Source organism: Drosophila albomicans, chromosome 3 (genome assembly GCF_009650485.2).
Source record: "Drosophila albomicans strain 15112-1751.03 chromosome 3, ASM965048v2, whole genome shotgun sequence".
Taxonomy (NCBI): Eukaryota; Metazoa; Arthropoda; class Insecta; order Diptera; family Drosophilidae; genus Drosophila; species Drosophila albomicans.
Genome location: NC_047629.2, coordinates 23,636,906 through 23,651,089, shown reverse-complemented (window position 1 = coordinate 23,651,089; position 14,184 = coordinate 23,636,906). Strand labels below are relative to the sequence as shown.

General features: G+C 40.4%; 2 protein-coding genes across 4 annotated transcripts; both read left to right on the top strand.

The window, feature by feature from the left end:
* Window positions 1-402: 402 nt before the first annotated feature.
* On the top strand, window positions 403-9,618 carry LOC117572106 (arfGAP with SH3 domain, ANK repeat and PH domain-containing protein). Of its 3 annotated transcripts, none has more exons than XM_034254724.2 (13): window positions 403-1,469; window positions 4,076-4,148; window positions 4,217-4,362; window positions 4,438-4,778; window positions 4,854-5,305; window positions 5,379-5,814; window positions 5,877-6,357; window positions 6,422-6,541; window positions 6,607-7,441; window positions 7,509-7,585; window positions 7,693-7,740; window positions 8,018-8,206; window positions 8,278-9,618. In XM_034254724.2, the coding sequence occupies exons 1-13, from the start codon at window positions 1,341-1,343 to the stop codon at window positions 8,473-8,475; spliced, it is 3,525 nt and encodes a 1,174-aa protein (XP_034110615.1). In that variant the 5' UTR covers window positions 403-1,340; the 3' UTR covers window positions 8,476-9,618. The 3 variants fall into 3 exon arrangements, with proteins under 3 accessions (XP_034110615.1, XP_034110614.1, XP_034110616.1); XM_034254723.2 differs by having other exon boundaries at window positions 6,604-7,441; window positions 8,278-9,617; XM_034254725.2 differs by lacking the exon at window positions 7,693-7,740 and having other exon boundaries at window positions 404-1,469; window positions 6,604-7,441; window positions 8,278-9,616.
* Window positions 9,619-10,043: 425 nt separating this feature from the next.
* On the top strand, window positions 10,044-14,176 carry LOC117572651 (cullin-4A). The gene is made up of 10 exons (XM_034255631.2): window positions 10,044-10,847; window positions 10,910-11,154; window positions 11,215-11,675; window positions 11,740-11,926; window positions 12,060-12,252; window positions 12,323-12,459; window positions 12,516-12,905; window positions 12,970-13,248; window positions 13,308-13,460; window positions 13,521-14,176. Exons 1-10 carry the CDS (start codon window positions 10,514-10,516, stop codon window positions 13,614-13,616), a joined length of 2,475 nt encoding a protein of 824 aa, XP_034111522.1. The 5' UTR covers window positions 10,044-10,513; the 3' UTR covers window positions 13,617-14,176.
* Window positions 14,177-14,184: the final 8 nt, after the last annotated feature.

Here is a 14,184-nt window from a genome sequence, read left to right as displayed (position 1 = left end):
ATTACGATAACAGTATCGAACCTATCGTCTGACAAGTACTACAGCTGTCATCGCATAGAGTCCCTTGATGCCGACAGTGCCTTGAAAAATAGGGGCGGGTTCTACTGAAATTTAGATATATTTTAATTATAATACTAATGCTGTGCTACTGATTTGGAATTGGAACATCGCAGTTTGATTTTTTATGCATTTAAATTTAATTGATCAATAACTATAATTGTATAGTAATAGTTTATTAACATTTTACTTTATTTTCTAGACATTTAAGTGAACCTGAGCCGTAATTAAAAAACTCAGTTCATTTTCCCAAATGAATGCAGCCCTGCGACTTAAAACGTCAGTGCTGGCTGTACGACTTGTGTTGTGGCTGCACATTTTCAGTATTTTCCTGCAATTAGATTTTGGTAACACTGGTACATTGAACGCGACGACGCCAGCAGAGCAGCAAAAAATTGCAATATTAATAATAATTAAACGTAAACCCCGGTTCTTAGCTTCTTTTGATAAAAAATAATAGATAAAATCGGTAGTGAAACATACACAATTGTGGATAATTATTGTGTCAAGTGTGCTGGCAAGGTGTCGGAACTGTGTTGTGGGGTGTAAATATGCGCGGCGCATTTCTCTACTACTGTAACATTAATTGCGCTTCGACTGCGACTTTATTATTTGCTGCAAGATGAGGCGATCAGGTGGCGCGCCTAAAAAGTGTACTACTAACAATATAATATGTCTACCTAAAACCAAAGTGCAACGGCAGTGTGTGTGAAAAGTGTACAAAATAAAACAAAGAAACAAGTAAGAAAAAGTAAAGTGAAAATTAGATGCAGAAGGGAACAGAGTAAAGAGTAATAAAGGTACTCACTCCCATACACTGACACTCACACAGAAGTACGTGCCAGCACCAATACCATCAACCAAAAACGCATACACTCACGCACATACAAGAGGACACACACACATATATACGCTAAACACGAAGGCATCGGTAATCGTAATCGACTGTTGTTGTTATCCTGTTCATTCTTGTCGCGCTACGTCGTGTGATCCTTTGTTGTTGTTCACAGCGGCAGCAGCTGTGCCGTCTGCTGCTTTAAGCTGAAAACAGCACATACGAATACAATCGTTCGTGTCCGGGTCGTGTTACTTGCTTACTACTGACTGCCTTGCCTTGCAATCGGTCGTCGTTATTGTTGTTTTTTTTATTTATTTGTTGTTGCCTGGGCGTCCTTGAAGTTCGTTCAGCTGCCCAGTCAGGCAGTCAGTGTTTGCGCTGTTTTGTTTTGTGCGTGCAAAAAAGTGTGCCCAGCAGCAGAAAGTAGCACAGTGAGAATAGCAAAATGCCGCCAGCATTAATTGGCATTTCGGAGTTTGTGGAGGAGACGCGGGATGACTACAATTCCCCCACCACCTCCACATTTGCATCCCGCATGCCGGATTGCCGTCAAACGATTAGCATACTGGAAGAGGTAAGCATTAACAACACACACTTCCTCTCCACCTCTCTCTTTTGCACTCCTTGTCGTCGCTCAAGTGTAACGAAAGTTCAAGGTAGCTAATCAATGATCCAACGCTCCAAATTGCATACATTGTATATATGTACATAGACTCACGTATATACTGCATTAAAAACGCCCCCACGACTGGAAGAAATTTGTTTGTTATGTATTTCTGCCGTGGCTATGCAAAATCAAATTGAATTGGCGTTGCGCCAAATGAGCCCCACAATAAACGATTCGCCTGACCACTCTCGCTCTTTCCACATATTCCCATCTCTCTCATACAAATTTGCAATTGTTCTACGATGACGTCGTCGTCGTCATCATCGCATTCTCTGTCGCTATTGACGTCCGCGTCGCTGTCAGCGGCGGCAAGTGCAGGTGGTTTCTGATTCTCCATCAAAAATAATAAATACTGAAAGTGCATATTCCAAGTATTCGTAAATCCATGCAATGCAGCTGCCGCTTTTTATACACTTTCCCCTTTTTCCTATGCGTCGTGGGGCGAAGATTTATATTTATTTTTAGATATTGCAGCTGCTGTGTCTCCCCATAAAAAAAGAAACAAACAAAACATATTGCTATGCGTTTGCTGCTAACGAAACTGATAAGGACAAGTGCGGGCGGAAGTATAACACTTTTATTTTTACATTGCGATCAGAGCTTATCAATCAAGTCACCACAAAGTACGACCACACCCACCCATATGATTACGCATTTGCATGTGTGCAAGCGACAACTTTAGATATATCGGGATCGGAAATCTGAAATCTGTGCGCTCCAATTCTTTTGACTGACGTCGCGCGAGGCCCATTGCAGCGCTAAAATTAGCAGTTTTGGGCCGCAAACGCACCGTGAGCTTCGTACTCTATGCCAGTCAATTTAATTATCTTTAAGATAAACTCAAAGCTTACAAAGTAGGCAAACTTTAATGAAATCTTTTATTGCAATCGAAAACTATTAAACAAACATTTTATATTGTTTTGTTAATTTGCAATTAAATTGTTTTTGCACCAGTGTGCAGTAAATTGGCTCTAATCTTTTTTAACTCGACGATATGGGGAGATGTCACGTCATCGTCATCATCAGCGCGCCCAGATTTCTGTTTGTTCCTGGCGAATGTTTGTGCCGCCAAATGAAATGTTTAATATTTAATTTCACTGATGGATTTTCAAACTGGCAAATCAATAACTGAACTGAACTGAACTCAGACCCAAAACGGCAGACACACCTTTCATTTTTATTGTTTTAGCTTTGGCACAACCGTAAACAGTTCGAGCCCAAAATAGAATATTTATATACTATTAGATACATGTAGTATAGTAGGTAGTTTGTGTGTCTGGAATAAATATTAAATCTATAGACACATACAGTAAGCGTATTATTTACAGAGCGGCTTTATTCATATAAACATAAATATAATGCCGTTCTCGGCAAAAAAAAAAGTAACTTGACCAGAGGGTTGACCGTTTTGGCCAATTTCGTCTTTTGTTATCAACTCGCCGATGAACGGAATAACGAAGAATGAAATAAAATGAGAAGAAATAATAAGCAAGAATAAAAATATATGTATGAAAAAAAAAAAAAACTTGGTCGCTAGAAAGAGAAACGAAAACCAGTTGTTGTGTTGGCTTGACCAACTTTATTTGTTATTTGTTATTGTTCTAAGCGATTCGAGTGCCAAATATTTGGCATCTACGTTTTTGCCACAAATGTTTATGCACATGACTAATCTTTATTAGCACGTTTTCCCCGAACATCTTTGCTCGCTGTTCTTATCGCTCTACCCACACTTTGCCATCGAGCTGATATTATTCCACAGAATGCCGAGTATCAAATTGCAATCGTAAATTGTTTAAGGTATATTTAACAATTACGTGTACATATGCAATTGCTTATCTAATCACATTGATTTTGTTGGAAAACCAGGAAATGTTAGACAAGGCTTGAATTTACAGTTATTTATAGTTTAATTGGAAAACATTTGTAGATCTATTACTCTTTACAATATTACCCAAAACTGTATTCGCAAGCATTGAAGCAAGTTTGCTCGACCGTGCAACACCTGGTTTCCATTTTTGGAGTGTACTATAATGTTGAATGTGACTGGTTTTCCAGTCCTTACTTTAAATTCGTGGAAAGTATTTATTTATCTCTTAACTAGATCTGATATATAAAAGAATACATTTATAAAAAAGATATAGGCTATGCTTCTCTTGAAATGTTATATTTTTTACCACAAATTCATAATACTCTTCTTTAATTCCCATAGACAGTATTAACAAACCTACGTAGATCTATTGCTCTTTTGAATAATTCCCAATTTTCGTTACACTTGCAGCGCAGATACAGACACTGATTGCCTCCACTCAAGATCAAGTCTAATTCATTGAAATAAATTAATATTAATTGAGAAGTCAAGAGGTTAAACAAGTTATAAAAGTGCATGAGAAATGTGCTTTTGTTAGTTTTTAAGCAAAAACTTTCTTATATAATTTATAATTTTGTGCCTGAGTCTATCTAATGGATTTATTTATAGTTGACCATTAATCTAATCTATGGAATTCTTTTTGCAGCGCCTCGAGTTTGATCGCGAGGGTCTGACGAAGCTAAAGAAGGCCGTCAAAGCCATACACAACTCGGGCAATTGTAAGTGATGAATAATTTGAGATATGTGTTTTATGAGATAAGGATATTAATTTCCTTTTTATGTGCAGCGCATGTGGACAATGAAATGTTTATGATGCGCGCCCTGGAGCGCTTGGGCGGCAAGGTCATTGATCAGGATGAGCCTGACATTGGCGCCGCCTTTCTCAAGTTCTCTGTGGTCACCAAAGAGCTCAGTGCACTGATGAAAACACTGGTCAGTATATTTTTATAGTGCATCCATTTCGAATGACCCTGAATTTATCAACAAGTTTGTTCCACATTTCCATAGATGCAAAACATCAACAATATTGTCATGTTTCCGGTTGACTCGATGCTGAAGAGCGAACTGCGCGGCGTCAAAGGCGATATGAAGCGTCCATTTGATAAGGCGGCCAAAGACTACGAGGCCAAGTTTATCAAAATTGAAAAGGAGAAAAAAGCCCAGGCTAAGGAAGCGGGCATGGTGCGCACTGAGATTGATGCCGCTGTGGTGGCGGATGAAATGGAAAAGGAGCGTCGCCTTTATCAGCTGCAGACCTGCGAATATCTGCTCAAATATAAAGAGATTAAAACAAAAACTGGCATTGAGCTGCTGCAGCATTTCATCGAGTATTATCACGCGCTTAACAAGTGAGTTGCATACCAATTAATTGCGTGTACACTTTTATATAAACAAACAACAAAATCACTTGACTGGCATTGCAGTTACTTCAAAGATGGCTTGCAAACGATTGAACACTTTGGCACGTACATTGGGGATTTGAGCGACAAACTGCATGTGATCAAGCAGAAACAGGACGAGGATCGACGCAGCCTGTTGGACTTGCGAACATTGTTACGCAGCACACCCGACTTTGAGCGTGTCGATAATGTGCCAGCATCGTCGGAGAATCGTAGCGGTGGAGCGGGCGCCGGTTACTCGCTGCATCAGCTGCAGGGTGACAAGCATCATGGTGTCACTCGTCAGGGCCATTTGTTGAAAAAGAGCGAGGGCAAAGTGCGACGTGTGTGGCAAAAGCGTCGCTGTCGCGTCACCAGCGATGGTTTCTTGGACATTTTCCATGCGGATGAGTCGAAGCCGCCGACGCGCGTTAATCTGCTCACCTGCCAGATTAAGCCGGTGCCGGATGACAAGCGTGGTTTTGATCTAATCAGCTGTAAGTATAATAACCATAACATGTATGTGGTTATTTTACAAGGACTAATTCATTGATTTTCGTACTTGTCTAGACAATCGCCCATATCATTTTCAAGCGGAGGACGAGTCAGATCAAAAAGCCTGGATGGCTGTGCTGGTCAACTGTAAGGAGAAGGCTCTGACCAAGGCTTTCCAGCATGCCAATCCACAGATGAGTCCCAGTCTCGTGGAGCTGCAAAAGACCGTCATACGCTATGTGCAACTGTTGCCCGGCAACGACAGATGCTGCGATTGCGGGTCGCGAAACGATGTTACTTGGATCAGCTTAAACTTTGGGATCTTGGTGTGCATACAGTGCTCAGGAGTGCATCGTGATCTGGGAGTGCATCATTCACGCATACAGAGTCTCACGTTGGACAATCTGACCACAGCGAATCTGTTAATTGCACGTGCCATGGGCAACAGCACTCTGAATGACATTATGGAGGCTAAGTTGGGCCGAGGCAAGCTCAGTCATGAGAGCAGCATGTAAGTTTGAATCTAAGACACCAAATACTGAATTCTCTAACTTATTCTTTACGATTTTATAGGGAGGAACGCTACGATTTCATACGCGCCAAGTATGTGGCCAAGCGCTATGTGATGCGCACTTGTGCGGACGACAATGATCTGCGCTGCGATCTGGAGCAGGCCATAGTTAATGCGGACATGAGTCAACTGCTACAGGTGTGGGCAGAGGGTGCAGATCTTACCTGTTGTCTGCCCAGCTCAGATGCGGGCGAAACTGCCCTTCATTTGGCTGTACTGCGCGAGGCGGGCTCCACGTTGCACATTGTTGATTTCCTCATACAGAATATGCCGCCCAAAGGCTTGAATAAAGCCACCAATCCGCCCGGACTGCTTGATGTCACCGGCAAAAATACGCCATTACATCTCTGTGCTCTGCACGATCGGCGCGAGTGCATGAAGCTATTGCTGCGCTCCGGCGCCGATTATGAGCTCAGAAATTCACAGAACAAAACAGCGCTGGACATTGCCAAAGAGATGGGTCACAACAGCTGCAAGGAGCTGGTAAGCAAACCCGCAATATTGCAAAGCAGACGGCTAAGAACTAATACATCTTACTATATTGCAGATTGAATGTGCCATAAAGCGTGAGAAGAGCGCCTTCGATCACATCAACACGGACTGGAATTTGCCAAACGAGGATGGTTCCACGGACTTTAGTGACGATGAAACCGTTATCGATGAGCGCGTAAGTTTTACACTAATCTGAAGAGGATATAGATCTTTAATTACTTTACAATTTGTTTACAGAAGTCTCGTTCACGTCCGCCCAGCTTTGCTGGCGGTGATTCACCGGTGTTGCGTTCACGCTCCTCCACCTGCGACTCCATACAGTCCAGTTCTAGTCCAATTGCCAATTGTCCGAGTCGTCAGTTTACGATGCCCGGATATACACAATCTGCGGGCACCTCGCCCAAACAGCACACGAATGTTGGCCAGTATCTGGGCAGTGGCAACAATTTGGGTGTGAACAGCAGCAGCGGCAACGGCGGTGGAGGCTCTAGTCCCAGCTCGGCATGCAGTCAAAATGTGCGTGCTGCACGCAATAGCCTGAACATGCAGAGTGAACTGGCCCACGTGACGGGCGCTAGAAAATCCACGTCCACGGCTAACATGAACTCTTTAAAGAAGCGCACAGCACCTGCTCCACCGCCAGGTACTTTAGGCGGCGCGCCTTCAAGCATATTCTATGGCACACTGCCGCATCCGCCCAGGCATTCGCAGAACATGGATGCGAATGACATACGCGCCATCAATCATAAGAATCAATCCATGGACGTAGCCTACGGCACGTTGCCGCATATGCGCAGTGTGGAGAGCTCGCCACGCATTACAGGCGGCAGTGGAGCTGGCGGCGGGGGAGAAAGAGGAGGCGGTGTTGCTGGCAATGGCAGCAACAGCAACTTGATGCCGGCCATGACTTCATTCGGACACAAGCGTTCACCAAGCGGCGAGTCCTTGAATCGTAATATTCATTTGGCGGGTGCCAAGCTGGTACTGCCCCCTACTGGAGAGCTGCCTACGCTGAAGCATGTGGACAAATCGGCGCTAATGAGACCCAAGATACCACCACCAGGTCCGCCTGCAGGTAAGCCAAGCCTCAAATCAACAAGATTAGTTGACTATAATAATTTCTTTTTTTATATTTTCTGCAGAGCGGGAGATACCAAATGGACAGTCTAATGAGAGCATCAGTTCCATGGACGAAGGACCTATTGCACCGCCACGCAAGGTAAGTGATGGTCCCACATTAGATCCAAACGGGGACAGCATAGAAGCACTTGCTTTTATATTTCAATGTATCTCCTGTGTATATCTCCTGTAATTCACAAATTTCAGCGCAAGCAACATAACTTGTTGAGATTAGACCATTCCAGCGAGGAAACGGTAAATGGCAAAGACACAAAACAGTCAAAACAAATAAAAACAGTTTTGCCGATCTTGTTGTTGTTACGTTCATTACTCTTTTTTGATCTTCCACTAAACGTGTGACGTTTGCATTATTCTCAAGAGCTCTTCTAACTTCATGCGCGCCTATCTAAAAACTTGACAAATTTTTGTGTGTTCTTCTGTGTTTCTTAATATTTGTTTGCACTAACTCAAAACAGCAAATATAATTCTGTAATATCAGTTTAACTAATTACTGTTTACTATCGTTTGTTAGCTTATCAATCAATCCGCCAATTTTACGGACTATGAGTCTTGGCATACGGATATGGACTCTTCTGGCGGCGGTTTGGATCACTCAGCCGAGTCGAATGTATCATCCAGCGATAACGACAGACTCAACTCATCGCCGGATAACCAGGGGAAAAATGCCAGTGGCGTTGGATCTGGTGGCAAATTGCACTACGTAAGTAATAAGGTCTTGACCTACTCACATTAAAAAATGTACTTGATTATTGTTGCTAATTATCGTTTTAGAATGGACAACGGCGTTGCCGTGCTTTGTATGATTGCGTGGCGGACAACGATGATGAGCTTGAATTTAAGGAGGGTGAAATACTGATTGTGTTAAATGAGCGCACAGACGACGAGAATTGGATGGAGGGTATTATTGAGGGTCATCCAGCGAGGCGTGGCATGTTCCCCGTTAGTTTTGTACATATGCTGCCCGACTAAGTGGTAACTCTGTGTCCCAATTGTATGAATGTTTGTGTGGGATATTATTTATTACAATTTTTCTATCATAATCCTATTATATATATTTATTTGCTTTACTCGGTTGTAAGCACACATACACACAGGAGCTATACAAGTGTCTCAAATGGGGAAACGTAATTATTTACAACTCTTATTAAAAGTACCCAATATGTAAACCACAGACGTATTTACTATGTATTTTTTTAAATTAAATACTGTACTCGTTTTTAAAGCATATACTATAAGTAGGAACCGCTTTGAATTGCTTTTAACAAACTGAATATGTCCTGCAAATGTGTTATAGGCTATTTAAGTTGCTAGCTATAACTACCATCATATTATTATTAACTATATAGAACTTTTAATTGCTAGCCAAAAAAACATCACGCGGTCCTCAAAAAAGTTACTCTCCGATGCTGTAAAAATCAATTGAATCGAGAAAATAATGTATTGATATATGCACTAGGTTGAATGCAAATCGATATCGATGAAATTATGTATTGATTATGCTTAACAATACGCTGCCATATACAAATACATATATAGTATGTATGTACTAACAATAAGAAAATAAAAAGCCGACGTGGTCTGGCTTCTTACTTTACATTGAACACTCGTACACAAATTATGTAATCTTGTTGATGGATTGAAATGAAAGTTTATAAAACAACGTTAATAAAAACAAATAGTTTACTCAAATTAAAACTTAACTCAATTGCAAACACATAAATCGTAAATAAACCCTATAATGCTATTACAAGAAAAATACATATAATAATGCTCTAAAACATAATCTAAGTAAACCTTTCAACCCCTGTACCTAGAAGTTGTTACCAATTAAGCACACATATATTATATATATACATAAATATGTATCTAATTCCAAAGCGCAGTCGAGAAAGAAAATCATAAGAAATCTGGAATGTTTCAACTTTGTTGTATACCATTACATCATCATTATTGTATATGTATGTAAACTGTAGATACAATTTTTTTTAATGTACACAACACCACCCTTTACATTTTGTATACACATTTCAGTATTTATTTTAGCAAAAACCTTAATATTATATTATAAAACAACATATTTGATATTATACTTAAGACAAATAAAAGAAAAACTCAACGCTTATTAAATATTATATGTATATTTTTTGTCTTGCCCGACCAAAGTTTAATTTGTAGCTGAAGCAGGCGATGGAAGGCTACTAAACAAAATCTGATCATTTTTTTTTACTGAGGCGGCTATTTTCATAGAAAATTTAAAAACTTTTTGACGTCAAAGATCATTTGGGAATTTATCCTAAAATGATTTGATCATGATCAATTTGGAAGTAATTAAATATATAACTAGTTTTGTACAAGTTAATTTCGAATTTTAAATGCAACGGAAACAGTGTTGAAAATTGTATGAATCGAACTCATCATACAAAAACACGCGTGCAATATGTTGTACGACTAAATGATTAGCCTATCGATAGGGCAACTATCGAGCAATATGACATAGGACACAGTGGTGGATAGTCGATATATTAAGCGATTACTGTCATTAGTTTTCAATGCATAAATTGACTACTACCGTGCAAATAATAAATATTTAACGCGTGTTTGATTGATGCCATTTAAATAATCAGCTGCTACATTAGTGTAGGCAGACAACCAATAACTTCGACGTTTATTAAGCAAAGTGCCTTTTGCTGTGTGTGCTGTTCAGGTTTATTGCTGATGCGACACCGAGAAGTGTGCAGAAGTAGCAAAAGGTATTTGTAACTTATCGATATCGTCGGTTTTTTGTTTGGGCAAAAATTGCATTGTAAAAATTAATCCGCAACGAAGCATAGACATTGATGGTGGCAAACAATATAAATCTACAGACTGAAAGCGTGCAGCAGCCACAATCAGTGTGCACAATCAAAAACCATCAGTTAATTGCCGTCGCAGAGCCAAAACGCCGTGAGCACCAGAAGCTCCAGCGTATTGGGACACCAAACTACACACAAAAACTCATTCACAAGCAATGAGTGCTGCAAAGAAATACAAGCCTATGGATACGAGCGAACTGCACGACACCGAAAATATTGCCAACTGTCTTAAGAAGAGTGACAGTGCAACAACAAATCCGGGACGTAGTGCGTTCGCTGCCCAAAATATGAATTCATCATCTGCAGCAGCAGCGGCGGCAGCGTCCACAACAAATGGCGAACGGTTGCCAAATTTTTCCAAACTGGGTGCACATCATGGCAACGATATACGTGCGGCATCAACTACCTCAAATCTGCTGAATCGCATGGGCGCCATACATAACACCAAGCCGGGCGATGTCAAAAAGATTGTGATTAAGAATTTCAAGGGTAAGCTTGAATCATATGCGATAAACGATAACGATAACATTGATTACAACATTTACATATAGCTAAACCCACACTGCCCGATAATTATTCGGAGGACACTTATATTAAACTGGAGGAGGCCGTTATTGCCATCCAACTGTCCAAGCCCATCAAATATTCCCTGGAGGAGCTCTATCAGGCCGTTGTAAATATGTGCAGCCATAAAATGGATGCACAACTGTATGCCAAACTTAAAGAACTGACGGAATTACACGTCAAACGCAATATCAAGCTGAAGGAGCTAACTGGCGGCAGTATGGACAAATTGGTAAGCCACATATTGTTAATTAGTGCAGCTCATATGTTAAAACTTGTATTTAAATTGCAGATTTTATTGGAGAAAATCAACAACTGGTGGCTATCGTTTTGCCAACAAATGATCATGATACGCAGCATATTTCTATACATGGATCGCACCTATGTGCTACAAAATTCGTCCATTCACTCGATATGGGATATGGGGCTGGACCTCTTTCGTATACACTTTGCCCAGAATAACGTGGTGCAGAAGCGCACCGTTGACGGACTGCTTACGTTAATTGAGAAGGAGCGCCAGGGTTCGACTGTTGATCGTGGACTGTTGAAGAGTTTGGTTCGCATGCTCTGTGATTTGCAAATCTACAGCAGTGCATTTGAGGAAAAGTTTCTGGATGCAACTAATCAACTGTACAAGGCGGAGAGTCAACGCAAGATGCAGGAGTTGGAGGTGCCCGAGTACTTACAGCACGTGAGCAAACGTTTGGTCGAGGAGAACGAGCGGCTGCTGCATTATCTCGACTCCAGCACAAAGTAACTATATAATTTATTATTAATCTGATTATGTAAATAAATCCATCAATTATCTTTGTTACAGACATCCTTTGATATACAATGTGGAAAAAGAGCTGCTTGCCGAACATCTAACGACAATTCTGCAAAAGGGCCTGGATGCATTACTAGAGGACAACAGACTGAATGATCTAACTCTCTTATACGGCCTGCTAAGTCGCGTCAAAAACGGCACATCCGAGCTCTGCGGCAACTTTAATGGTTACATAAAGGTAAGGTCAATATGCACAAGTCTCATGTGTATAAGAAATGTGTTATGATAAACATAAAGTCTATATAGACTATGTATCTAGGTCTTTACAATACCTAAATTTAATTCTTTTAACACTTTTTGTATTTCCTCAGAAAAAAGGCCGCACTATTGTCATTGATCCCGAGAAGGACAAGAGCATGGTGCAGGATCTGCTGGACTTTAAGGACAAAATGGATGTCATTGTACGCAATTGCTTTGAGCACAACGAGAAATTCACGAATTCGTTACGCGAGGCCTTCGAATTCTTCATCAATCAGCGCGCCAACAAACCGGCTGAGCTCATAGGTGCGTGCTCTTGTCATTGTAATATATTAATAGATCAACTTATTCATATATCTGCACATGTATTTAACAGCTAAGTATGTTGACATGAAACTGCGTTCTGGCAACAAGGGAACCACAGACGAGGAACTGGAAAAGACATTGGATAAGATCATGGTGCTCTTTCGTTTCATTCACGGCAAGGACGTATTTGAGGCATTCTACAAAAAGGTAAAGCACATGGTATTCACACAGAATATACAAATCATCAAATTTTATTTTATTAGGATCTTGCCAAACGTTTGTTGGTTGGCAAGTCGGCTTCAGTGGACTCCGAGAAAAGCATGTTGTCGAAGCTGAAACAGGAATGCGGCGGCGGCTTTACATCTAAGCTCGAGGGCATGTTTAAAGACATGGAATTGAGTCGTGATATTAATTTGGCGTTCCGTGGTCACACGCTTAGCAACGATCGCGATGTAACCAATTTGGATTTGACTGTCAGTATATTGACCATGGGCTATTGGCCAACATATCCGCCCACTGAAGTCACAATGCCACCGCAATTCATCAACCCCCAGCAGATATTCAACAAGTTCTATTTAGAAAAACACAGCGGGCGAAAGCTGCAGTGGCAGCCAACGCTGGGCAATTGTGTATTACGTGCTCAATTCGATGCGGTAAGAGAAACAATTATTAATCCTAATCCATACGAGAGTTTTAATCAATTTCTTTGTCATACAGGGTTCCAAAGAGCTAATGGTATCGCTATTTCAAGCGCTGGTGCTGCTATTATTCAATGATAAGCCCACGCTCAGCTACGAGGAAATATTGGCAGCCACCAGTATTGAGGATGGCGAGCTGCGGCGCACTCTTCAATCGCTGGCTTGTGGACGGGCGCGTGTCATTTCCAAAACACCCAAGGGTCGTGACATTGAGGATGGCGACCAGTTTGATTTCCACAACGAGTTCACAAATAAATTATTCCGCATCAAAATCAATCAAATTCAAATGAAAGAAACGGTAAGAAACTTGTCATTTATGAATTCAAATACAATTAAAACAAAATGTTTTGCTTTAAGAATGAGGAGCAAAAGGCAACTGAGGAGCGTGTCTTTCAGGATCGTCAGTATCAGATTGATGCGGCCATTGTACGCATTATGAAAATGCGTAAAACACTAAGCCACAATTTGCTCATCACCGAATTGTTCAATCAGCTAACGTTTCCAGTCAAGGTAGTACCCAAATCTATAAGGATTGTCACTATTTTACAACTTATTTCATTTTGCTTGCAGCCTGCTGATCTGAAAAAGCGCATCGAGTCGCTGATTGATCGTGATTACATGGAGCGGGATAAGGATAATCAAAACCAATATAACTATGTGGCATAAGTTTACCTTTGAATTACCATTTATTTTGGCCAACATTTCACACTGAAAACAATTGAAGTTTTTTGTTTGTTCTTTATATCAACCCACACTATACATTAATTGCTATACAAAAAACAAGTCCAACGGCAAGTGTATTGATCAATTACATATTGTAGTTGTAGTTGTTGAAGCGATTCATGTCTTTGTAAGCTACTTGTATCATCTAATAAATTAGACGATTCATTTACAATTCGCTAATACGTTGAAGAGCAATTTTTTTGTCGGATACATTTCTGCTGTTTTTACTTATTTTTTATGATGACCAAAACGTTCAGAAACAGTAAAATAATAGCGGTTTTGTTTATGGGGTTTTTATTTGTTTTTTTAATCGATGATAGATAACTTCTCCTTCGAATAACAATAGAAGAAACATATGCAGGCTAATATTAATAGAATACTTAAATAAATAATAACCTAGTACTCGTAACTTTGATGCATCTGTATGTAAAACGGATTTGCATAAAACTAAATCGTTTTTATTTATGATTTTTTCGATAAATAAACTCAAATTATTGTATACATACTTAAA

What these genes read in the sequence shown, in the direction of transcription:
- LOC117572106 (XM_034254723.2), top strand. Translation starts at nt 1,341, where the DNA reads ATGCCGCCAGCATTAATTGGCATTTCGGAGTTTGTGGAGGAGACGCGG. An exon ending in AAACCGTTATCGATGAGCGC is followed by an intron (nt 6,542 to 6,603) that starts GTAAGTTTTACA and finishes ATTTGTTTACAG; the next exon opens with AAGTCTCGTTCACGTCCGCC. An exon ending in CTGGTGGCAAATTGCACTAC is followed by an intron (nt 8,207 to 8,277) that starts GTAAGTAATAAG and finishes TTATCGTTTTAG; the next exon opens with AATGGACAACGGCGTTGCCG.
- LOC117572651 (XM_034255631.2), top strand. Translation starts at nt 10,514, where the DNA reads ATGAGTGCTGCAAAGAAATACAAGCCTATGGATACGAGCGAACTGCAC. An exon ending in TATCTCGACTCCAGCACAAA is followed by an intron (nt 11,676 to 11,739) that starts GTAACTATATAA and finishes TCTTTGTTACAG; the next exon opens with ACATCCTTTGATATACAATG. An exon ending in ACTTTAATGGTTACATAAAG is followed by an intron (nt 11,927 to 12,059) that starts GTAAGGTCAATA and finishes GTATTTCCTCAG; the next exon opens with AAAAAAGGCCGCACTATTGT.